Source organism: Podarcis filfolensis (genome assembly GCF_964270895.1).
Source record: "Podarcis filfolensis genome assembly, chromosome: 12".
In the NCBI taxonomy this organism is placed as follows: Eukaryota; Metazoa; Chordata; class Lepidosauria; order Squamata; family Lacertidae; genus Podarcis; species Podarcis filfolensis.
The window spans coordinates 10,434,519-10,459,766 of record NC_139614.1 but is presented as its reverse complement, the minus strand read 5'-3'; the positions used below and the strand labels follow the sequence as shown (position 1 = coordinate 10,459,766).

At 43.4% G+C, this 25,248-nt stretch overlaps 1 protein-coding gene across 9 annotated transcripts in view; it reads right to left on the bottom strand.

Annotated features, from left to right (window-relative positions):
- MYRIP (myosin VIIA and Rab interacting protein) overlaps positions 1 to 25,248 on the bottom strand; it is a 260,265-nt gene that overhangs the window by 40,691 nt on the left and 194,326 nt on the right. For all 9 annotated transcript variants that reach the window (XR_014540110.1, XM_083577737.1, XM_083577732.1 and 6 more), the window contains 3 exons: positions 5,636 to 5,772; positions 1,722 to 1,805; positions 820 to 917 (listed from right to left, as the gene is read on the bottom strand). Coding sequence is in view for 8 of the 9 variants with exons in the window: in XM_083577737.1 (XP_083433863.1) it covers positions 820 to 917; positions 1,722 to 1,805; positions 5,636 to 5,772 (319 nt within the window). In the remaining variant the exon portion in view is untranslated. The remainder of the gene's footprint in view (positions 1 to 819; positions 918 to 1,721; positions 1,806 to 5,635; positions 5,773 to 25,248) is intronic.

The following is a 25,248-nucleotide window of genomic DNA, read 5'->3' as shown; positions in this document are numbered from 1 at the left end:
CAAACCAGTCACAAACCCTCCAAACAAGCAATAGGAAATGTTGCCAGCGGAAAGTCTCCAGCACCTTTGCCATCTCCTGAACTCAGGCAAGCCTAGGGCATGCCAAGCCAAGCTGCCTATGGTGGCACTTGAAGAGGTGTGTTGGCTGGGAGAGTTGTCAGTAGATGGTAATTTGTTGCTTGGGGGGCAGGTTGGGGGGTAGACTTAAAAGTAAGTTATTATCATCATTCCTGGTACAATAAAAGGTAAAGGTAAAGGACCCCTGGACGGATAAATCCAGTCAAAGGCGACTATGGGGTGTGTCGCTCATCTTGCTTTTCAGGTCGAGGGAGCCGGCGTTTGTCCACAGACAGCTTTCCAGATCATGTGAACAGCATGACTAAACTGCTTCTGGCACATAGAGGACCACGACGAGTGCCAGAGTGCACAGAAACGCCATTTACCTTCCCACCACAGCAGTACCTATTTATCTACTTGCACTGGTGTGCTTTCAAACTGCTACATTGGCAGAAGCTGGGACAGAGCAACAGCTCACCCCATTGCAGGGATTCGAACCACCAACCTTCGAATTGGCAAGTCCCAGAGGCTCAGTGGTTTAGCCCACAATGCTACTTGTGTCCCCTTCTTGGTGCAATAATGAGGATATAACTACACTGCAGAGCTTTTAAATAATGCAATAAAATATCCTATGATGGTGAAGATCAGAGTCTTCTCTGACTATACTGCTCCTGCTAATTAAGCAGGAGCTATCTTTTGGGGGGGGGGGAGAGGGTGGAAATATCATTATCAAAATAATGAATGTAATTACAATATTCTTACCAAGCTGTCTCCGTACATCTCTGCCTTAGAAATAGCTTCTTCTATTGCTTCTTCTGCAACACGCAAGGCCACAGCAAGGGTGTCCATCATGCTGTGTCCTAAGCAAAGAATGCATTAAAGCATGTTTAGCATTTATGGAACAGAGGAGAGCCGTGAAGTGGGGGGGGGGGGCGGCGGCAGCGAGAAATGCCTGTTTTCCAGAACCCCTCTCTTTCTAGGAAAAATACATCCATTCACCATTTCCCTTCCAAAAATTATCAGTCTGTGCAGATAAGACTGCACTGTGTTTCAGGTAGGAAGCAGAATTTGCTTGCAGAGCAAATAACTCCAATTGACTACAAAGGAAGGCAAATAAATACTTTACATTTGATATATAACAAGAGCAATCCCATGTCTGAGCTATTCCAGCTGCGGGGCTATTGGATATGGCAAAACCCGTTACAGTCATGACAGACAGATATGAGGATAGAATACCACAAATACCCCAGTAGGACACTGTTGTTGAGCTATAACTCCCATCATCCCTGGCCATTGGTCATGTTTGCTGGGACTGATGCGAGCTGCAGGTCAGCAACAGCTGGAGGGCCAGAGGTTCCCCACACCTGCCCTAGAGCAGCAAGTATACTTAAAGATACATAAAGTTAGGAAAGTGACAGGGAAAGGTGTGGGGTGAAAAGTGGGGGATGAACAAATGATTGGTGTGAAGATGTATAAATATTCTGAAAGCATATCAGGATGAATGCACAACAGACAGGGTGCGTGGAGGAGCCCTAAGTTTTTTCATCTTTAGGCACTATTATCATATGGAGGAGATCCATCTATGGTCCAGGTCATTTCATCCAGTAACTCAATTTGCAACAATTTAGTTATAGTAAAACACATGCACTTTTGAACGTAATTACCTTCTGTCTGTCTGTAGAAAGTAGAGTCACTGCCACAAATGCTTCCTTCATTTTCTATCGTTCCCTCACAGAAGCTTCCTGCTTCTACTCAAAAAGAACATCATTGTCATCGTCACCATCACTGCCATTCACTAATGCCATATATAACTTCAGAAGAAAAGGGTTTCCTCTAGAATGTGGCCGTTATTTCTAAATGCACCACCATTACAAAAACAAGCAAACGGGGGAGGGGGGAAGTGAAATATCCTTAACACAAAAGACATGTGGCTGAAAAATAAATCCTTTTAAAAAAGAAGTTATTGTGCTTCGTTTTTCAAAAATATTTCTTTCCAGAGGAGAAAAATTTATCACACCTGGCTAATCCCTGGATTCAGACAATGGCTGCTGGAGTAAGAGAGAGAACTATGAAGTTAACAATAAGCAGAGATTGCACGCAGAATGCCAGTGCAGAGGACTTGCTTTGAATGTGACATTTTGGGCTTGAAATAGATCACAGATTCCAAAGGGCATCATTTCGTATAAGAAAAGGAAAATTAATCCTGCTTCTGTATTAAATGGAACAAGAGGACTATCTCACAGTCACAGTGGAAAGAGACAAACATCAGTTGCCAGTGATGGAAAAAGAGAGGAGTTGTTTCTCTGAAACCGATATAAGCTCTCACAAACCCTGAGGGGTAAAATGATGTTTTATCAGCATGGTTAATAAGCCAGTTTTCTGCCACGGACATTATAATAGAATTAGTAGCAACGTTTCCATCATGCCTGATGGGAGAGGAGGAGAGTATGCTAAGCAGCTAAGAGGCAGCCTTGCACAGCTCTTGGCTCATTTGTCATTTCCTTCCTCCTCCTCTCTCAGGCTTGGTTCCTGGGATGAGAAGGTAGCTCTTCCCCTGCAAGCCCTTCTTCCCAAACTGCAGCTCCCTACCTAAACTGTTGTTGCAGGCAGTGGCTTGAAGCAGGAGTGGTTAGGCAGCCAGCAGACTCAAGAGAGAGAAATAACCGTAGTTTATTGCTATACAAGTTCCATGGAGGAATACAGCGCAGGTACTGCGGCACAGAGATTGAAATCCACATGGATTTTTCAGAGTGATTTGTGAGCAGGATACTGAAAGGAAGTTTTGGGGAGGTGATGGGGTGGTGGTAGGGGTGGGTGAGACTGGGACACAGGAAGGCTGGTACAATTTAGATGTTTCTGAATTACTCTGACCAAAGAGGAATACTCATCCACCACCCCAAATCATTTCAAACTTTCATGTTTTATTTCTGTTTGAGTGCCCCTTTTCTGTTCATCACTTTCCTGGAAGGGGCTCTATCCAGACACAAAGGATACTTGGCAGTTCAGTGCGGTCAGAGGACAGAACTTCCTCAGCAATGACAGCTCAGGCTTATTCTGGAATGTGCTTTGGAAGCAGCAAAAGGGGGCTCTAGACATGCTAGCGTTCTCATTTCCAGCAGCCAAGGCTTCAGACGTGAATGTTGGCGATTATAAGCTCTGGGACCCTGTAAGATCCCCCTGCAGCCAATTGGGTTACATCAGGGGTAGCCAACATGGTACCCATAAGTTTTGGATCAGGAGATCAAGGGTTATGGGAGTTGTACTGCAACAACCTCTGTAGGGCTCCCTGTTGGTTTCCCCTAGGCTACAGAGGAAGCTCATGTAAAGACAAACAATAGACTGAGGTCCTTGTTTCTGTTGTAATTGTACTAATAAATATGGTGGATGGCAGATTGATTTCTATCTGTTCTCTGCTGCTTGGAGTTGCTTGGAAGCAAGGGTACCTCTGGGCTGCATTATGTTGGCAGTCTATAGTATGAAAGCACAGATGATGAGTAGCCTCTTACTGCAAGGTTTCTGCCACCTTCGGCTCAGAGATCTTTCCATGCTTTTTTGTTTTTTTTAACCAACATAATGTTTTCCATCTCATAAAGACATTCCCTGATGGGAATTAATACAAGAGGAGGAAAATGTTCCAGCAGAAGTTCGCTAAGATGACCTAACATATAAAGAATGGTACTTGCAAAAAGCAAAAAATAATAATAATTGCCGGTTAAAAATTAGATGTAAGGATTTTAATTGGATTAGAACAAAGCTAAAATAGAGGCACCCTTAAGAACTGATAGCAATTTTTCTGTATGTGCTAATTAGGGGCAATGGGTACCACCCGCATGGCTTCACATTATGCACACTTCTTCCTTAACTCTGCTTTCAAATGCCTCTCCCCTTCCTGAAACACACTAATGACATCTTCATCATCAGCACCCATGGGCAGTAAATCCTTGAGGAATTGCAAGGAGGCTTCTCTAAGTTTCCACCCCAACTAGTTCATTCTGCACATTCATCTTCTGGACACTACTGTGCAGCTACACAATGGACATATATAAGCACTGCTTAGACCAGAAACCACTGACACATATTTGCACAATTCTAGCTTCCACCCAGAACACACCACAAAGCCCATTGTTTATTGCCAAGTCTTATGATACATTTCTCCCAGCTTTGTTAGGACACAGATTCATGCCTTGATATACATGAGACATTACAGATCAAGAGCCAGTAATAACTTACTACAAGACAGATCCAGAAGAGAAAGTGACAGGATACTATATCATGTCCCATACTGCTCACAGCTAAAATCACTCCAATGCATTTTCAATTTTCCTGGATAATAACACTTTTCTCCCACAGGCCTTGGATAGCAAACCGACCTTTGCCTAGAGATAGCCCACTAATTTAAAACAGCTGATGACCAGCAACAGGACACATAAGAGAGAGATAAACACAGAGGCTAGATCAGAGGTCGGCAACCTAAGGCCCATGGGCCGGATCCAGCCCATGACTTCCTGGAACAGGCCCACAGCCGTTCTGTGAATCGGCGTGGGGATTCTGTGCTTCTTTTCCCCCGCAGCGCCAATTTTTTCTCACCGCGGGGACCAACTTCTGGCGTATATGCTATTTCCGGCACACTTCCGGTGTGCGCATGTGCACACGCTATTTCTGGTGCTCTTCCGACCCAGAAGAGCGCCGGAAATAGCTTCAGCGCACGCACAGGTGCGCACGCTCCCGTCCACTGAGAGGCCTGCCAGGGAGTGGACCAGCCCAGCCTCAAAAAACGTTGCCAACCCCTGGGCTAGATCCTGCAACAAGCCTAGATGCATCTATCTGTCCCTGTATACACTCAGGCAACACTATTACAGGTTCTAAAGTCAGCTGCAATACCAGGTTTCCACCCATCTTCCAATGTGATACATGCTCTCACCTGCAAGCAAAGCTCTTCTGCATAGACCGAGCAGGCTGGTCTCTACACATATGAGTACAAGCAACACACCTACACCCAATTTATGTGGGGTTTATGTTCCGGGTGATCATGGGCATAAGCCTACTCTGCCTCGTCCCACCCTTTTCCGGTGTCAAACACGACGCGCACAGTTGTGCATGCATCAAACAAGCGCAAATTAAGAGTTGCCTGTAAACGGACACAAATCTGACATCAGAAACTGCAACAGCGGAAGAACATTTCAGTCTCCCGGAATACCCCAATTCCTGACCTGAAAGTTGTCATTCTCCAGCAGAGGAATTTCAAATGGAAACACCAGTTTGAAATTTATAAATCAGACCTAATCAACAACTTTTATTCTATTCGCTTTAATCTTGAATGCAGACAATAGTTTACAATCTCACTACAGGTAGCAACTAGCGTAAGAAAATGAGGATAACGCAACCGGTTATTGCTGTTAAGAAAAGCAAAATAAATATTCATAAGCTTTACACAGAATTCTCACAGATTTATGCTTTGCATTCCTGCCCTCCATACCCATGTATGCACAGATGTGATAAAGTGGACTTGTGCCCATGAACATTTATGCTACAATAAATCTGTTAGCCTTTAAGGTGCCACAAGACATTGCCTCTATACCTAGTATATCAGAACAAGCTCCGGTCTCCAGCCGATGTTTTCTGTATAAATTCTTCAGGACTTTAGCACTTCCAAAACGCTTGAAGCGGCTTTTCACATTATTGTAGTACCATTCCAGCGACTGAGCTCGTAAAAGTCTGGAAGCAAGGAAGAAAGACAGATTTCAGAAAATTTAGAACCAAGCTGGGGTTTCTTTTAAAACAATTTCTCAATAGGTTTAGGAAGGCTGGGCTGGGGTAAAAATAAGTAAAATATATAAATTCTAATCACCACCCCTGGTTTTAGCCTAGCTCTCTATCACGATGTTTGTTGTAATTTGTCTAATCTGCAAACTGAACACATTTTGATGCTCTTACAACAGATAACATTATGGTTTTAGGTTTGCACAAGCAAATAATTATAGTCATTGTTCAGGTGTTTTGAATTCTTCTTTTCTCTCTGTTTCGCAGAGGTTTTGAAAAAACAGTCTTTTCATAACAATGGAACCCACCAAACAATTGGATTCATGGTATGTTGATCACATCTTCCTCTGCCCCTCCTCCCTTCCTCTGGCGATCAGAAACTATTTTGAAATTCACTTTGCTATGCTTCTGGTGAGTTTTTAATCTGACATTTGTCCGATATATTAATTTCTACCATGAAGTCTAAATCTGTGTATCTTTTCTGCATGAATTCCCTAACAGATTGTGATGAATCTTCTAAAGCTTTTCAGCCTCTTAGCGTTATGTTAAGTCACAAACGTCCCTCCTGATTCCTACTGTACAGAAAGGATCTGGAAGGGAAGGAGCTATCCCTGTTAGAAGGTATTACAATAAAGGGCCCAATCAAAAGAGAAATAAGGACACAGTCTGCTTGTTTCAGAATCCTTTAATGTTGACCTGCATTTTGGAAACCACAAGTAACCGTGTTCTGCAAATGCAGCCTTTAAATGTATGTAGAAAACTGAATAAACTCTACCTCCAGATCTATATATAGAATTATTTTCTTTCACTTACCTATATTGCAGTGCATGCCGATTCTCCATGAAATACAAACACTCATTTAAAGAACACTGTTACTCTCATTTTAAAGGGGAAAATGGCTATAGCTATTTTCTTCTAGTTTCCGTGCTACAAGGACAGCCATATTAATTGTTCGCAGCCTGAAATCCCAAGGCCATAGATTGTGTTATGTAAAGTCAAATCCTATTAACAGGTGGTTTAAAAAAAAATCCACAGAAGCAATATTGTGACTGAGTATCAGGATTATGTGTCATGTGATGATTCAGTCAATATTCAAGTACTGAAAAACTGACTGGTTCAATGAACGAACCCAATGTAAAAGTGTTACTACAAACCATGAACTGATGAGATCACACAAAGGGAGAGCGTAGAGGCAAGAAAAGTAAGGGAAGAAGGGAAGAAAGAAAGAAAGAAAGAAAGAAAGAAAGAAAGAAAGAAAGTTGCTTACACACAAGCTCTTCATTCTGAAATGAGAACAGTAGGTAGCAAGCCTGTCCTTAAATCTTGAGTGGTGCGCAGGACCTGGTGCAAAACTGAAGTGGTGTCAAACCTGGTGCCCATTTCCCTCCAAGGTGAGAGGAAGTGACATAGGCTAAGCCTGGCAGGACAGCTTACTTTATGGCATTAACCCCTTCATGCTTGAATTAGACTCATGCATGCTGGTTATATGAGGCTGGGTCCCTACAGGCTGATGAAGCTACTCATCAGCCATGCACTTGAAACTGAGCAGTAAAAGAGGCAGAAGCTGCAATGCAGAAAGAACTAATTTAAGGTATGAAAACCTTTAAAAGACTTCTTAGCGCTTTGCCAGCACCACAATGGATGCCACAGTTGCATTTTAATAATGGCCCCGAATCTTCTCCGGAAAAGACCATAGGACGGCACAGGCAGACTGGAGTGCAACATGTGTTGGCAATAACATTGTCTGGATTCTCCTTAAAAAGTGAGTGATGGCAATTCCAGGCAAGAAGTATAAAATACGTGTGCGGGACAGGAAAGAATGTGTGGCTTTGAGATTTGCGGTGTGTGTTTGTTTGTGTGATAGTTGCTTGACATTCTCCTTGGAAGTGCTGTGCCCCAACTGCCCTAGTGGACCAGCCTCCACAGACAAAGATATTCATGAGAATCTGAAGATATTGGCAACATTCCTTGCAAGCTTCTAACATTTCACAGATTAAAATAGATGATATGCTTATAGCACCTTTGCCACCCCTCAAAAACCACTGCTCAGGCACCATCGCCTGCATCAGACATTGTTCAGTGCTCTGTTCCATCTGCTATATTCATTTGCCCTTTGATATCTTCCACTATTTCCCACTCACTGAAAAATCCCAACACAGTAGTGCATTTTTTAAAAAAAAATCTACCATCACATACTTGTCCTACACCAGGCTATATCAGCAGTCAAAAACAGATCTCAGCATCTGCAGCGTGTGAAATGTCAGACTGTGATTCCTCAGTGTACAAATACGCATGCATGTGTGTTAGAGATTTAATGCATCCATCTACCCATCCAATCAATAATGTACCGTAATATCTAGAGATTCTGAGAAAGGAGTGGAACTCTGAAGAGTGACAATGCTAGCAGCTCATTGTGTGGCAAGGTCCCAAACCCTCCCGAGAAGTGGAATAAGGACACATGAAACAGTATTTTAGGTTAATGGGCGAAAAGGGCCACAACTTTATTGGTTACAGAATGTGAGTGGTATTGGCTTAGGCATTGGAAACCACACAACTATATCTGACTCCTACCCATCTGCAGGAGTCTTGGAAGGGTTAACCACCAGTAGGGGAGCCCTGCCAATGGACATCAACTAGGAACTCCCCTAGGGTCACCGCTAGGGGTGGTGCCATGGCCCTAGCCCCCCCTGTCTGGGGCTTCGGACGGAGACCACGTCCCCGGATTCCTTTAATGGACTACCCTTGAATTAGGAAGGGTAGGTGATGGCCACTACCTCCCCTCCCCTTCAACCTAATACTCCAATGCCTAACCGCCTAGTCTTACAAAGTGGTGATGATTTGCTATGAGGTAGGAGAAAAAACCAAATGGCCGGTGCCAATTTGCCAAGTGGAAAAATTCCTACCAGGCCCCTTGGACAACCAAGGTGACCAACCGAGGTTCATAGCAAGGTCAAGAAATAAAAGAGCCTAACCTAAGGGAGGGAGGGTGGGAAAACTGGCTGAGCAGGGAGAAAAACAGGGGCGAGGATGGCCTAAGGATGATGTAGCCGAGGACCATCCAATAGCACAGGGGCGATCCCACCCTGCGCACGTGAGGAGGACTTGCTCCCAGCCCGCAACATCATCTCTCTGGGAATGGGAAATGGCTTACTAACACTACTTTAATGAAGCATCCTCAGAAAGCAAAAATAGGGGAGAAAATGAGGGCAGTGATTTATCATAGAACTGAAAACAAGGACTGGACCACGTAAGCTAGCTAAACACTTGGAATGCATGCAGCTAGCACTCAAGGACTAACCCTTTAGAAACTCTGAAGAATTCCAGGTTTCTTTTTTAAAACCTTTAAGCTCTCATACCTGCAAACCTGGAGAACAGGGGTGAGTGGAATCAACCTTAAATGCTCCTATATCAGAAGCGTATTTGTAAATATAGCGAAATATAAAACAAGTTTAATTCCCCCAGCTCATCATTTTAAAGACAAGTTTATTATTCTGAGAATATTCAGGTTCTAGGACAAAGATACAGCCCTATTCATTTCACTAGCCATGATCCAATAATTCATCTGATTTTGGAAACACTGCAAAAACCTGTCAAGAGCAAGCCAGAAAACCAGTATTGTAGCTGCAGTCTTTCCACTCTGGCTGGTGCAGTACTAGATGCTGATACCAGATGGAAGGAAGATGTCTTGTCCCAGGGGCTAAAAGACCTCAGTTTCATTAGTTTCATAAAATAGACACATCTGCCCATTACGGTTTTCTCACCTGTGAAGGAACAGCTTTCTAGACAAAATGAGTAAATGGGTTTCAAATGGAAAATTAAATATATATGGTTTTCAGTCTCCCAAGTTCAGTTTTTCCTCGTCTTGCTTATAAAACCCTGTGAAAACCTCTCTTCACTGATGTTGCCAGCTACTCTTTCAGAATGGTCCTCAATAATCATTCGTATCATGCCGTCTTGACTTAATCCATGGTCCCCAATGCTCTTGGGGTACACCCCCAAGGACTTTTCTTCCATTCCCATTTCAATGCTTGATGTCACACAGTCAGGAGACATACCCCCCCCCCAAACGAGACACCCCTCTGTCATGGTGCTTTAGTGAGCAGACAATATATACCGGCCCTATCTCATATGTTCTGTTTTGCTGTGCAGGGCAGTTGATTAAGGGACCTTTGTAGCACATCTTTGTAGCAAGTATACACCATAAAAACAGCTATATTTAAAATCTGGAAGTTGACAGATTATTTGGAACATCAAGCTGGCATATGTTCTGCATGCTTGACCCGCCCCCACCAGCCCCAAATTAACTAGACATGAATAAATAAAGGAGAACACTGCTTTCAGGATACCTGTCCACAATAACTATTAAATATTACCAGATCTCTGTTTCCACATATTTGTTTAGTTAGTTAGCACAAACACTTTAAACTAAAAATATGCAGCTCCCCCAATTGCTACAATTATATGTATGACTTAAAACCAACTCACCTGAAGAATTTTGACTACTGACTTTTACACAGAGTGTTATGAAATGTAACTAAAACAGCTCTGGGATTTATTGCAGGGAGGGCTTAGCCACACTTACCTTTCCTCCACACTTTCCAGGCATGGCCAGCTTTTTAAAGCTCTGTGTCTGAGTGCCCCCTTTTGTTTTTGCTGCAGAGCTCCCCCCCCCCCGCCCCCCAAAAACCCCACTCTAAAATGCTGAATTGGAGCAAATGGCAGTCCACAGAAAACACAGATAGCAGTTTGCTCCGATTCAACTTTAGAGAGCGGGTTTCTGCAGGGAAAGCTCTGGAGCAAAAAGAATGGTGGGGGGAGGGTCTTTGGACACAGAGTTTTAAAGTGCGGACCTGTGCCTGGAAAGAGTGGGGCAAAAGGTAAGTTGTGGGTAAGCCCTGAGTTTGCTCCCACTAGACATCTATGGCTATTCCACTTCCAAAACAGGGATTACACAGAAGAGTAAAAACCTAGGAACAGGTCTATCACACACGCATACACGCACACACACCTTTTTATGAACTGTCTTTTGAATCTCACCTAGGGCCTGTCCTTCTTCTGGCTAGCACTTGAGTTCTAGGCACATGGAATTATTTCTGATCTTGCTCAATAACACTCATTTAGAGCAATTAAACCCAGGGGCGTATTTGTTGGCAATCATACAGTAGTAAAAGGATAAACAAATACAGTCAAGCTCAACGCAGATAAGACTGAGGCACTATTAGTGAGTAGTTCCCTAGACTGGATAAGTGGGGTTTAACCTGTTCTTGATGGGATTGCACACACCCTAAAGGAGCAGATACACATCTGGCTCCACTGCTCTCACTGGAGATATAAGGCAGAGTGCCTTATATCAGCTTCAGCTGGTGGCCCAGCAGTGATACTATCCAGACAGGGATAATCCAGCTTCTGTTGTCTATCCTATGGTAGCCTCTAAGTTAGATGACTGCAATGCATGATATGTGTGGCTGCCTTTGAAGATGGTTCAGAAATTGCAGCCAGTGCAGAATTCAGTGGCCAGGCTGCTGACTGGGACCAGAAGGTCTGACCGTGTAACGCCAGTCGCATGCCCAGCCGCAGAGCCCCACACGACAACTGTCTGAGATTTACATTGACGACGACTTGTGTTGATTTCAGATGTAGGAAGCCAAAGGCGTTGGGCATGTATCCCTCTCAGCCCCTTCCTGGAGGTCTGAGGCAGGACAGGGTCTATTTGGGAGGTGGGTCCATTGCAAAACACAGGTTTACGCAGATGGCCCCCCAAAAGCTGAAGGAAGCTCTATGGCCCACTAGCCCTAAGCAGCTGGCTCTTTGGACAGAGACTTCCCTCCAGACCCCTCTAACGGGGGACCCTATTATTGCCACCGCAGGAAAAAAGGGGGAATTGAGTCACCACTTCAAACCCCCCACTCGAATGGATGAAAGAATACAGGATTCTGCCCAAGGCCTAAACCGCCAAAGTTGTGACTATGGGGAAGGCGAAACCTGCAACGCAAGGAAAATTCCTTCCCAGCCCCAAATACGACAGCCGTGAAAAGAGCCTCCTGGCTGAAAAGGAAACAGTTAAAGCAATAAGCAACTATTAATGAAGGGAGGGGGCAGGGTAGGTGACAGTCAGCAGTGTCGGCCGGGATAAATAGCCGGTGGGCAGACCTGAGTGAAGCCTGCTTCCTTTGGGTCTGTTCCCCAAGCCACACCCCCAGGCTGCTGCGGATTGGCCCATTTGAATTGCCCAGTTTGGCAGGAACCTGTGAGCCTCTGCGGTGGCCAGGGGTGCTGGCACTGTCAAAACATGGCGCGCCGCAGTGGAGCGGGCCGAGGGAGGCACTGCGTCAGGCCGCCTCCGCCACGCTTTGGGAAAGGCCTGACCGTGTCACACCAGTTCTGGCCTAGCTCCACTGACTACTGATTAGTTTCCAGGCTCAACTCACATTGCTGGTTTGGATCTATAAAGCCTTATGCAGCTCAGGAACCCAGCACCTCAGGGACTGCCTCTCCAGCCTGAGGTTACCAGAGGTTCTTCTCTGTGTGTCTCCTCTGGCAGATGTGAACTTTTTCAGTGGTAGCTCCCAGAAGGCTTACCCCAGGCAAACCCCAGTGTCTAAGGATCTACTTAATACATTCCTGTTTGCAAGACATTATTATTATTTAGAAAAGAAACCGAAAGATAAATGTTCTAACATCTATTCATGCATATTCTATGCATTATTTGGAAGTTTGATAACTCACTAGCTCTAAAACTTAGCTTAGCAACTATCTAAGATTTAGCATAATCTTATGTTGTCATAAACCATGTTGCTTCCCTAGAATGGGTGACATTCCAAAGGGAAAACCTCTCTCTCCCTCCCTCACCCCCCCTCTCTCTTTTAAATGGAAACTTTTGGAAACAGACTTTTGCTTTGCAACCTTTGGCCAACCAGGAACGAGAATTGTGATTTGCAAGTCTGGGACCAGCCAAGAAGGAAGCTAGTTTTGTTTATGGCCCTTGTAGGTGTTCCGTTAATGACTAAATTGCAAATGAGGCAGGAAAGGAATCTCTATCAGAGTCGGGAAATTTTACAGTTAGCTCAACAGGTAGGCAGGACATGTGTTATGTTCGAAGAGTCAGTAGCTATGTATGAGATCTTGGGGACACATTTAATGTTTCTTGAGATGTGAGTAATGCAGCATGTTCTCATAGCAATCTCGGAACCAGTTATAGACAGTTAAAGTATCGAAACAGTGCATTTCTGGCCATTTGTGTTCATTTACATTCCAAATAAAAATACTGTAATCATAATACCAAGATAACTTCTGCAGCTGTTCCTTTGATGAGTGTATCAGCATATGAAATCTGCAGCTGAAACACAACAGACTTTCTGTATAATAACTTTTGAATTGATCTGTTTCAGGAGACATTTTAAATGACAACAATTTTCTGTTAAAAATGACAGAAGTACAATAGCACATGAATTGAGTTGTGCAGTATTAAATATTTCATTAAATAATGGCATGCACTGCTGCATTTCAAAGCAGATTATTGATAAATACCACTTGTCCTAATATAACCTGTACACAAAACCTAATATAAGGAAATGTGGTTACTGTGTGTTTCTATCCTGCTTTGTCAAACTGGAATGACTTGCATGCCATTCAGAAGATTCCAGTTTAACAGACAAACCTAACATTCTATGATACCTAGCAGATATCAAACAAAGCAATGCATAAATCATAAATTAGTTATTTAAAATTACCTAAGAGGAGGTTTCTGTTTCTGCAAGCTTCACATCTGTCCAAGGATTCTCGAAAAATAGCAGAACAAAAATCTGCAGTTGCTGAAGCATAAAAAATATTTGCAAAAGAGATACAAGGTCATCTCTATTTGAAAAAACAAATAGCACAGGATGAACCATGCAAATTAATTCTGTAATCCTGATTATTAAAAATGTGCACAGCTTTCTATTTACAATACAAACAGCAAAAAGTCAACAACCTGATCCGAGATCTGCTCCTCACTTCAAGAACACGTTGCAAACAAACAGCTGGAAAACCCCAGCTACAGAGAGGAAGAAAGCACTCACCGCTATTAACAAAAAACGCAATTGAAATTCATTTGAAGCTCTCTTAACAAACCACATTATTACCCCTCCCCCCTGAATTTCTTATACTGCATCTGCTCAGATTCAACTTTTATCTCTAAATGGTTAATCCTTCACTCTGGAAGTCTAGCCTTTGCAAAAAATAGAGATGTGAAGTCTGCTTATAGAAAGCACGTACGTCATATTTCATCCTCCCACTCGGAGAAGCTGTGGATATTTGGAGATGTGCAAACTGTTCAAGGCAGCATACTGCATACGTGTGGACAGAGGAGGTATCAGATAAACAAGTCTCAGCCCTCAGTTACACTGCAGTTCTTAAGAGAATTTGGGTACCTCTAAGGTGCCTTGTTGGGGCAAGATTCCCAGGATATGGGAAAGTATACTTTATACTATATATGTACTATATAATATACTATAACATAGTATAATATGATAATATACTATCATCTGAGCTGGCCACAGCTGCAGAAATGTGACTTGCTTAACACACCAGAAGCCACTTCTAGCCTTGCTTGACTGGTTAAAGAAGCAACATGGGTCTCCTCATACTTTCTCCAGGGAATGCTAACGGTAGTTTAAATGGAGTGAAGAGAGTTCCTACTGCATGTGGCCTATATATTCTGCTATACTTTTTATGGTATGCATTTTATATGCAAATAAACATCTAAGCATTCTGTGCAGCCAGAGTAATTCTGGTTTTGCTCCCAGGAAACACAGCAAAGTAATGCCTTCAATGTTTTATGCACTTTGCAAGCGGAATATGATTTGAAACCACCTGGGAACAGTTACTTTTGCTTCTTTATTTATTTTCCCTCCTATGAGCCACTAATTGGAAAAGTGATGCATTTAAATGCACATCTTTTTCCAGAAGTGCTGCTGTGTTCATACAGTATGTTCAGCCAGGAACCAGATGCTAGAAATGTTAATTTTGCCAGCTGTCCAGCAGCCTACCAAAAGGTAGAGGCCAGTTTAGGAGATTAGAAGAAACCACTCCCCGCTCTAAAAACAGAATCTACACATTATACAAATGAGATTTTTAATCCAAGTTTACCTAGCCAAAAGGGGTTAGAAATCTGAGCACAAATGCCAATGAGTTTTGGATGCCCATAGGCACTTATCTGAAAAACTGGAGAACTTGGAAAAACAAAGTCTATTCCGTTGCCACTTGCAATTCACTCCCTGGCTCTTCTGACCACATTGTAAAGCAAACAAGTGTCTATCAGCTACCCGGCACAGCATTAATTTCGAGTCTGTTTGTCAGGAGTGCGTGCAGGAGCCAGGCCCTGTGACTGGTAGGGCTTCGCAGGACTGGGGCTTTCCTAAGTTTGTTCTGAAGAGGCAAGGCACAGGTGAGAGCGATTGGTAACTCAAAGCACCTGGTGGCAAGAGCTGGGAAGGGATATAAGGTCAGCATTTCCCTTTGGCTCTTTGCCACAGCAACACGCTTCCTGTGTTTGGCTTCTTGACCCTTGGCTTCCGGACTCCTGGCTTCCGGACTCCCGTTCCTGCTCCCACCCCACCATCTTGCCCCCGGTCCCAACGTCCTCTGCCAGGACTTTGACAGCCTGTAAACCGGACCATGACACTGTTTTTCCTTGAAAATTTTGGGCAAACTTGACATTCGGCATGTGTCAGAATGCAGGCATTGGGCCTGGGAGGCCATTTTGGCCAAGCCACGCCACGTCCATCTTTCCTGCACCTGATGTAATGTAAGGATGCAGCTGCCTGCCGAAAGCAAGGATTGCAGGCCCTGTGCCTTTGCTCATGTGGTTTGATTTCAAACCACACAGATAAAGGAAAATAGGTTGCCTGAGTGGACTGTGACATCAAGTGATAGGAGTGTTCCCCATCCCTGCTATAAAGGGAGAGGATTAAAAGTGTGGCATGGCTGAGGAGGAGATGGGCACTAGACTGTTACCCTACTCACACTTCTCCTCTCCCAAAGAACAAGCAAACCAACCAAGCCAGGTTCTTCCCAGCAGCTGTTTTCAGAGATCAGTATAGTGAGAGCAACAGGGGATAAGCAGTACTTAGGGGGGCAATGTGGACAGCACCCTCCCTGGATAATTTAATTTGTCCCTCAACACACACTTTTATGGGAAATGGACAATAATTCAGTTTCAATGCATAGGTCTGGCAGTCAAATCTAGCATGTTTCACATAATTTCCAGGCTGGCCACCAAGTGAAACCAACAAAAACTTCCATACGAGTCTTCTTGAGACCAAATATTCCAAAGCCCTGTTTGGCTGAAACCTTTTTCTTGGCTCAGAGAACTAATTCCCCTTGCAACACCTGTTAAATCCCTTTATGTTTTAATTATGGGTGAGGTCCAGAGACCTCACACGGTCACAGCAAAATGCAGAAGAAGCAACCGGTTTACAAAAAAGTGTGGTGGCATCTTGTCATGCCCTTTACTCTCTTCCTGACTCTCAAATCTTTCCTACTGCCATCAGTTTTTGAAAGGTGCTGACTTTATTTAAGGTACATGTGTGCTGCTGAAGAACAGCGCCAAATGTTAAAATACAATATCAACCCATCATCAATCAATAAAACAATAAATGGCAAAGTTAAAACATCAGCAAGGAAATTTAAGCAAATAGTCCACACATAATAAGCTCATGACATTACGAGCTGCTTTGCCTAATGATGGCACTGCATTCTTGCAAAAAAAGAGAGACGTGCCCGCTTCAGATATTTCACACCACAAAGCTTTTACAATTATCATACGTATAAACTTGGCCAAATACTCAGTCAAGAACACTCTCCCCTAAATTAAGCAGGTCCTAAAGGTCAGTAGGAAGGACGTGGGTGGCGCTGTGGGTCAAATCACAGGGCCTAGGGCTTGCCGATCAGAAGGTCGGCGGTTTGAATCCCCACGACGGGGTGAGCTCCCGTTGCTCGGTCCCTGCTCCTGCCAACCTAGCAGTTCGAAAGCACGTCAAAGTGCAAGTAGATAAATAAGTACCACTCTGGTGGGAAGGTAAACGGCGTTTCCGTGTGCTGCTCTGGTTCACCAGAAGCGGCTTAGTCATGCTGGCCACATGACCCGGAAGCTGTATGCCGGCTCTCTCGGACAGTAAAGCGAGATGAGCGCCGCAACCCCAGAGTCGTTCGCAACTGGACCTAATGCTCAGGGGTCCCCTAATGCTCAGGGGTCAGTAGAACGGGCAAAATAGATATTTCAGATCAGCCATGATCAAACCTCAGACCGTTGTTGAGCATCTGAACAACTGGGAAGAGAACTGGGTAAGCAAACTGGGCTGGTGGTGGTGGGGAGGTTGAGAGTAGCATGATCATGGGGCGAAGGGGGCATGTTGAGCTTGCACCAGTGAGATAACTTAAGGGAGGGGGAGGGGCAGCAGCACAGGTGAGCTGGGGAGGTGCAAGGGGCTTGTACAAAGAGTAAGGGAAAGGGGGCTTTGAGCAAGGTCGGTTGGGGTAGGGGGGTTGGTGAGCAAAGCAAGCAGGGGTACCAGCCCCATGTATCATATACTTCTGTTATATGCTTGTTATTTCCTTGCTTCATCTGCTACGTTTTGGTGTGTCATGCTGTTGTTAAAGGCCCCAAAGTGGGGGCAGGAAACACATCCCTAATGTTCAATTCTGTGAAATTAAGCAACAGAGTAAATTATTATGCCAATATTTAATCTCCACTTAAATCTAACGTAAGAAATTAAAAAAACATTAGGAAAAGCCCTCTTGGGTCAGCCCAAAGGGCTATCTAGTCAAGCATCCACAGTGACCAGCATGCATATAAGGGAAGCCTGCAAGCAAGAGTTGAGTGCTACAGCACTTTCCCCACTTGTGATAATAGTGATGATGATAATAATAATAATAATTTGTTATTCATCTGACTGGGTTGCCCCAGCAACTGATATATACAGAAGCGTACTGCTCCCAACATTGGTGGTAATACACAGACATCATAGCAAGAAGCCAATGATAGCGTTGTCCTCTGTGAATTGGTCTAAATGCCTTTTGAAGCCTCAGATAAGGAAGCTAATCTTAAGGGAGAGCCACACATTTATGTTAGAAGATCAGCATTTTCACATTGGAGCTCTTGAAGAGGAAGGGTGGGGGTACAGCTTTAATAAATAATAGGTTTCTTGGTTCTCCTTGTTAACCACACTGGAATCCTCTTGGTCTGGGCGATACATCTATTTGAGATGTTATCTGTTTAGGCTTGTAAACAACTCGCATCCAAGGATTTTGTATATTTTGGTTAGCCATGAAGGCAAGCATTCTAAATAGCTGACTATACGAGGAGAGCTGAACTGTTTGATATAATATAGTGATAATCTGCATTAAGTATACTTAGTATTCATTCCGATTAATTCAGCTAAATTGAATTCAGCTGAAACAGTGGTAGGGCAAACAATAAATCCTTACTCTACCACCAGCTGTTCACAAGTACAACATTGTACATTACTCATGCAATCCTTTCCCTTTGTACAAAAGCTAGACTCTTCTAGCCAAAACACTGGGAGTGTGGCTGATTTTTTTTTTAATGACTGCTGCTTTTATGAAAAGATAAAGAGCTGTTGGGCAACACCTGCTTGTTCCCTAGCTAGGATTTTATCCTTTTTTTTATTTTTCAGAAACACACAGATGCTGCACAGATTGTTGTTTGTCCTCTTACTGCTAAGGCTGCATTTTTATTTTTTAAAAATGCTTTTGGCTAATGTGATCAAAAATACCTTCATGTGGCCAATGAAGGCTAGGTTGTGTGACCAGCTTGAAGCTTTTAGCTTAAATCTCAGATTTTATAAACAGAACTGCAATATTCACATCTAAGCCTGGGATAACTTGAAGCTCAAACGCAGTAAAGAATGCAAGCACAGAAAGCAACATTCACAGAGGAAGTCTTGCTTAATGTAAGGTGGGGAGGTTTTATATTAGAGCACCTAAGTGTTCATTTTTATGATGGGATGTGTGGGCTTGCAAAAAGGCCCTCAGAGAGGGTGCAGTGTTTTTCTGTGTGTTCTACAAAGAGACACTTACAGGGGGTGGGGAAAATACTACGGATTGTATTCCAAACTTCTGGCTTTCTTTTGTGACAAGAACACAAACTGCTTTCCTCAGGACTGGCTCAAGTCATTTGTTGCCTGAGGCAAAGGATGAGGAAGCACAAGCACCCCAATTCCACATACGCAAGTGAACCTGATTAGCTGTTGAAGTCTTGTTTGAAGGCAGGAGGCTAGTTTAATTTCTTTTAGTTCCTCCCCCCTGTCCTAAAATTCAACTTTAAGGCTGCCTAGTATAAAAGCCCCTGATTCTATTTGTGTGCAATTTGGTAGGTTTCTTATTAAGGAGTACTCTCTCATGTCTGAAATTTTCAAACCAATTTTCCATAACCACTGCAACTCTGAAATTGAGCAGGGTCAATGCTCTCAGCAGGGAACACCTTCCCTGTGAACTTTATCAAATTCTGCCCCAAAATGAAAGGTTATGAATGTTTCCTTAAAAAAAGAAAAAGAAAAAAGATTATCAAACTTTAAAGGCACCCATCACAAAAACCCCTATACCTATTTGCCTGTAATCTGGCAGGCTGTAGCAACAATTGTGTAGTTATAATGCCTACAAATTTCATCTACAGTGGTACCTCTGGTTGTGCACGGGATCTGTTCTGGAGCTCTGGTCGGATCCCAAGGAATCCACAACCGGAGGTGCCTGTTCTGCACATGCGTGCGGCGCAGTAGAGTGCTTCTGCGCATGCAGCGAAACCCGGAAAAATACTTCCGGGTTTGCTGTGTGTGTGTAACCCGAAGGATACGCAACCAGAGGTGTGCGTATCCAGAGGTACCACTGTATTTTTGTCAAAAGGAAATTAGTTATTGCCTTTTAAAGTTTCTCAATACCGAATTAGCAGGGGTGGGGGGTTAGGAACAAAGCAGGTATGGCCTGAACCGGACCAAACTGGGCAGACTATGAAGTGCCTTGGATCAGGGCCGGCTGCTTTGTGAAGCAACAGATTAGATTTTGATCCCAAACCTGTGATCAATACGCATTCCTAATAAGTAGCAACATTCTCTCTTTTGAAGTGTCCTTGTCTCATGCACAGTACAATAAGCGGAACAACTAGTACCAAAACTAATATACATAGGTTTACTTCAGTACTAGTCTTCCAAAAATCTGTAAATGTGGAGTTTAGAGTTGACAATAAAACAAGAAGACTGTGTTCAATTTATAAACGTATTTAAAGTTTTAATGTGGATTTCGTCACCTCCTAGTTTCCATTTTTCAACATCTGTCCAGCTTAAAGTTTATGTGAAGGGGCTTCTGATATTTGCGATGTGCTCCTGGGCAAATATTTCTGCTCTGTGTCAGCTTCTTGCATTTTCCTATGCTTTATGGATACTTATATTCCTAAGGAGTTACTTTGCCTTTCCTGAAAGGGGAAACTATTACATATGTGACAGATTACAAAGCAGCATGGAAGGAATTTAGAATGTCACTTGCAAATGAAGTCCTACTTCATTGCAGAGGTGAATCTCCCTGACGAAAGAGGCTGTGGGCTTGGCATCTCCCCACACGCCATGGTCTCCAATCTGCAACCTCTTCTCTTTGATGTCTGGTCTGGCTGTGGCTATTTAGTATGGAAGGGGTTGGCAAACTTTTGGGGCCTGCGGGCACATTCACAAACTCTAGAAACTGTTGTGGGTATCGAACTGCATCCCATTATGTGAGTGCATGCTGTGCACCTGTGATCACCATGTTTTCGTGAGTTCTGTGATAGAAGATGAGCTACTCTGCATATTCTGAGAATCTCTTTCAGTCTTTATTATTGCTTTCAATGTTCTAGGGGTAAGTGTTGTGAAAATAGACACCAGGAATTCGATTTACAGGCCCTGGGTAGCTGCTTACCAAACGTGCTATTTTAATCAGCCGCCTTGGGTGCGTGGGTGAGAGAGGGACAAAGGCAGGGAGTAAATATCATAAGCCTGGTATAAGGCTGGCAGCTTACTTACTACCTGTGGGGCCTCTTGGCCATGCTGTGACCTAGGCCCCATCTAAGAAACATGCAGCTCTGCTAATGGTTCTTGGAGACAGGGCCTGGGATCAGACTTTCTCCTTATGATCTGCTTCTAGGCCATAGGTAAAGGTAAAGGCAAAGGACCCTGGGATGGTTAAGTCCAGTCAAAGGCAACTGTGGGGTTGTGGTGCTCATCTCACTTTCAGGCTGAGGGAGCCAGCGTTCGTTCACAGACATCTTTCCAGGTCATGTGGCCAGCATGACTAAACCGCTTCTGGCACAACGGAACATCGTGACAGAAGCCAGAGCACACGGAAACGCCATTTACCTTCCCGTCACAGAAGTACCTATATATGTACTTGCACTGGCATGCTTCCGAATGGCTAGATTGGCAGTAGCTAGGACAGAGCAAAAGGAGCTCACTCCATTGCGGGGATTTGAACCGCCAACCTTCTGATCGGCAAGCCCAAGTGGCTCAATGGTTTAGACCACAGCACCACCCGTGTCCCTTTCTAGGCCATAGATAGGAGGCCTGACCACTCCCAGCTCCCCACTGCAGGGTTCCCTTAAGAGGACTTGGCAGCATTTCCTCAGAGCCAGCCCATAAGACTAGCACACAGCCACCACACTCCCAGGTTGGAGAGCCAGTGTGGTGTAGTGGTTAAGAGCGATAGATTCGTGATCTGGGGAACTGGGTTCGCGTCTCCGCTCCTCCACAAGCAGCTGCTGGGTGACCTTGGGCCAGTCACAATTCTCTGAAGTCTCTCAGCCCCACTCACCTCACAGAGTGTTTGTTGTGGGGGAGGAAGGGAAAGGAGAATGTTAGCCGCTTTGAGACTCCCTAAGGTAGTGATAAAGCGGGATATCAAATCCAAACTCTTCTTCTTCTTCTTCTTGCACAATAGGCCTGTGGAGTTGACTTGCACTTGGGTGGGCCTGTGATTCATGCAACTTCTGTGCATGGTATCCCAGCATTCAAGACTGGGATGGTGGCATTGACCACTAGGCTGCCTAATGACTGGGTACCTGCCATATGCCATGCCACACTCTGTAAGCTGTAACCAATAAAAGTCGTGACCATTTAACATCATGGCAGCCTTTGTGTGGTCATTTGCTTCCACATCTTAGCCCCTTACTCCATGCTTCAGATGCAAGACTGAAGAACAGAACGTGTAAGAACAGCGCTTCTGATTTTTCTTCTTTGAAGCAGAGAACAGGTTTTACAAGCCCTTGCCCCCCGTCAAATGATATAATAATTTAGGTAACACTACATTACGCACCATTCTTTTTAAAAAAATCTCTAACATGGGAGAGGGAATTTCAAAACCTAAACATCCCAAATTCTGTGGTTGGCAATATATAACCAAAACTGTATTTGGCAGTTCCATATTTGCCAAAATGGCTTACCATAAACAAATCACAAGACAAGCAGAAAAGAAACTATACAAACTAGAGTATGAGTTCCATGAAAGGGAATGGAAGAAAATCAGAAATAAAGAGGTTCTGTAACCAAGTAAGTTAAAAGTTGCTATCCTCTGCTTTTACTTCCCTACACTAGGAAAAAAAGAAAGCATTAAATTCAAATCTGATAGCTAATGTTTTGTCAGCATCCCATTGATTCTATGCTCCGTTATTATTCATTCAAGCTCTATACATGAGTAGTTGAGAAAACCAGCTGCAAAGTGCTTAACTAGAGCTTATCATTGCAAAAAGCCAGTAGTCAAAAGCAAAAGCTCACTCCCAGCCTTGGGAGAGATCCATAAGATTATCAACATTTCATATAAATTAATCCATCAAGTGGACAGTAATGGATCTTATCCTCCAGCAGAATAAATATTCAGACATTACATAATCCTTAGGTAAGCACTTGTACATATTGTGGAAATAAACATTCCCCCGGCTATAAAACCTTGTCATACTTTGTGCTGGGCGAGGTGGGGGCGGAGGCAAATGCAGCTACACTAAACTTGCCATTTTTAAATTACTCAAAGTAAGAGTTAGTAGAGGGGGGGTGTTGAATAATAAGGACCATGCTTATATTCATTGTGACCAATCTTTTGGGAAGTACACAAAGTATTTGATAGCTCCAGTGTGGAGTAAAAGTACAGTACATGTTCAATCCCCTCTACTTTGTTTCTTGTCTACTGGAGAGAAAAGCGCTGGGAAGGCAGGCAAGGGATGCAGGATGACTTGATGCTCCTGCTCACAGACCCTACTACCTCTGTGAATTGAGGCATGTATGTGTCTACTCTACCCAGCAGAAGGTACGGTGGAATTCACCCTCATCTACATGTAATTAGGATTGCGGCATTACATACTTGTTATGTTGTCTTCGTTTAATTATACGGTTGTATATAGTTAGTTTTAAACTGTGTGTCTTACAAATTAAATAGAAAAACACAAATTTTTGAAAGCAGGCTTCCTCAACCTGGGGCCATCACTAGGTTTTGGACTACAGACCCCATCATTCCAGATCATTGGTCATGCTGGCTGGGAGTGATGAGCGTTGGAGTCCAAAACATCTTGCCGGGGAGGCGAGGAGTAAGGTTTATTTTAGGTTTATTTATTTAGGCTGGGGAAATCTAGTTTAAAGGAACTTGGCTATACCATTTTATGGAAGATCAGCAGCTAGGCTACAGGATCCAATGTATGGACAATTTAAATTTTTTCCTTCCCCCCCTGCTGTTGATCTCTTGAGGTTGAAATTTTTCAGTTCATTAATAGCAAAAGGTGGCTGCCTGGTGGAAAACTAAAAAGAAGAACAAATGAAGATAAGAAACCAGATATTCAAGCCCCACGCACAGGAACAGAAAATGGCACTGGGGCACTAAGGGATGCTATTCAAAGGCCAATTAAAAGGCAGTCCCCTTCTCATTCCTAATTCCCCATCTTATAACTATTGCTCAGGCTCCTAGCCATAATATTCACCACACTGTGGAAACAAGTCACATTCAAAAATAGGAAGTAATAGGTTTTGCACCATGAGTATAGCCAGGATTTATTGGTGGGGCAGGCTTTATGTTGGGGGGGGGGTCAGAACTGAGTTATCTGCAATGCAATTGGTCTGTTAGTTAAGTATTTTTATTTATTTACTTGATGGGGGGCAGCTGCCCCCTCTGCTATGCCCATGGTTTGCACTATGCTTACAGCAGATGAAGAGAAGACCCTCTGTAGAAACAAACGGATACCATGGAACACTGTAATTGCTGTTGCTAGTAATATTTCAGTAAACACAGACCCTAAAGCCAGCAATGCCATTCGTTTATTTGTTCATTTATGCCTGCTTTGGATATTTCATTAGGCAAAATGATATAGCAACTGCAGGTTTTATGTTTTCACATGTTTTCAAGATTGCTCCAGGTACTAAAAGCATAATATGGTATTGTTTGGGAGTTCAATACTGCCCCAAAATGTTTAAGCTTGGTTTTAAAAATTTATCAAATGCAAAAAAAAAAAAAAAAACCAACAACTTTAAAACCCAACCTAAAGCCTATTATTATTGCCTTGGAAACCTCTCCATTTCATTCACACTCTGTTTAAATAAAGCAAATGCTCATTTGGAGCAAAAATGTCCACATGGAAACATCTTCTAAATTGAATATATTTAGCTGTATTAAATTCAATGAATCCTGCAGTTCACTGAAATACATTACATCTGTATTTTGCAGCACTATAGCATTCAGCAAGATGATTTTGGGTGTTCTGCAATGAAAATATTTGAAAGCTGTCCACCATACTGTTTCTCAGTGCCTTAAAAGGCTGGCCTATACTGTACTGTGTCTCAGGAAGCAGATGTTCTGGTGTAGATTAGGTGAACGGGTGCGATGTTGCAGAATATTTGCAATCTCTTCAAAGGAGTGGGACAACTAGCCTCATATAACCAATATGCTTAAGTTTAATTAATGCATGAAGGGGTTAATACCATAGAGTAAGCTGTCCTGCAAGGCTTAGCTATCTTAACTTTCTTAGCTTTCTTCCCTTACCTTGGGAAGAAATAGGTAATCAAGCCTATTGTTTTCCCTAGGCTGGCCTTGAGACCTTAATGAGGAACATCTGCGTTTGAGCTCATCATTCTAGAATCTTTAACAGCCTCCCACACAAACCCACAAGCTAGCCTTAAAGGCAGGCTTCCTCAAAATCGGCCCTCCAGATGTTTTGAGACTACAGTTCCCATCATCCCTGACCACTGGTCCTGCTAGCTAGGGATCATGGGAGTTGTAGGCCAAAAACATCTGAAGGGCCGAGTTTGAAGAAGCCTGCTTAAAGGGAACTCTATATCCACAGTCACTGAGGTACCGTATTTTTTCGTCTATAAGATGCCCCCATGTATAAGACATCCCCTTTTTGGGGGAACTCCGATTTAAGAAAATGGGGGGAGATGG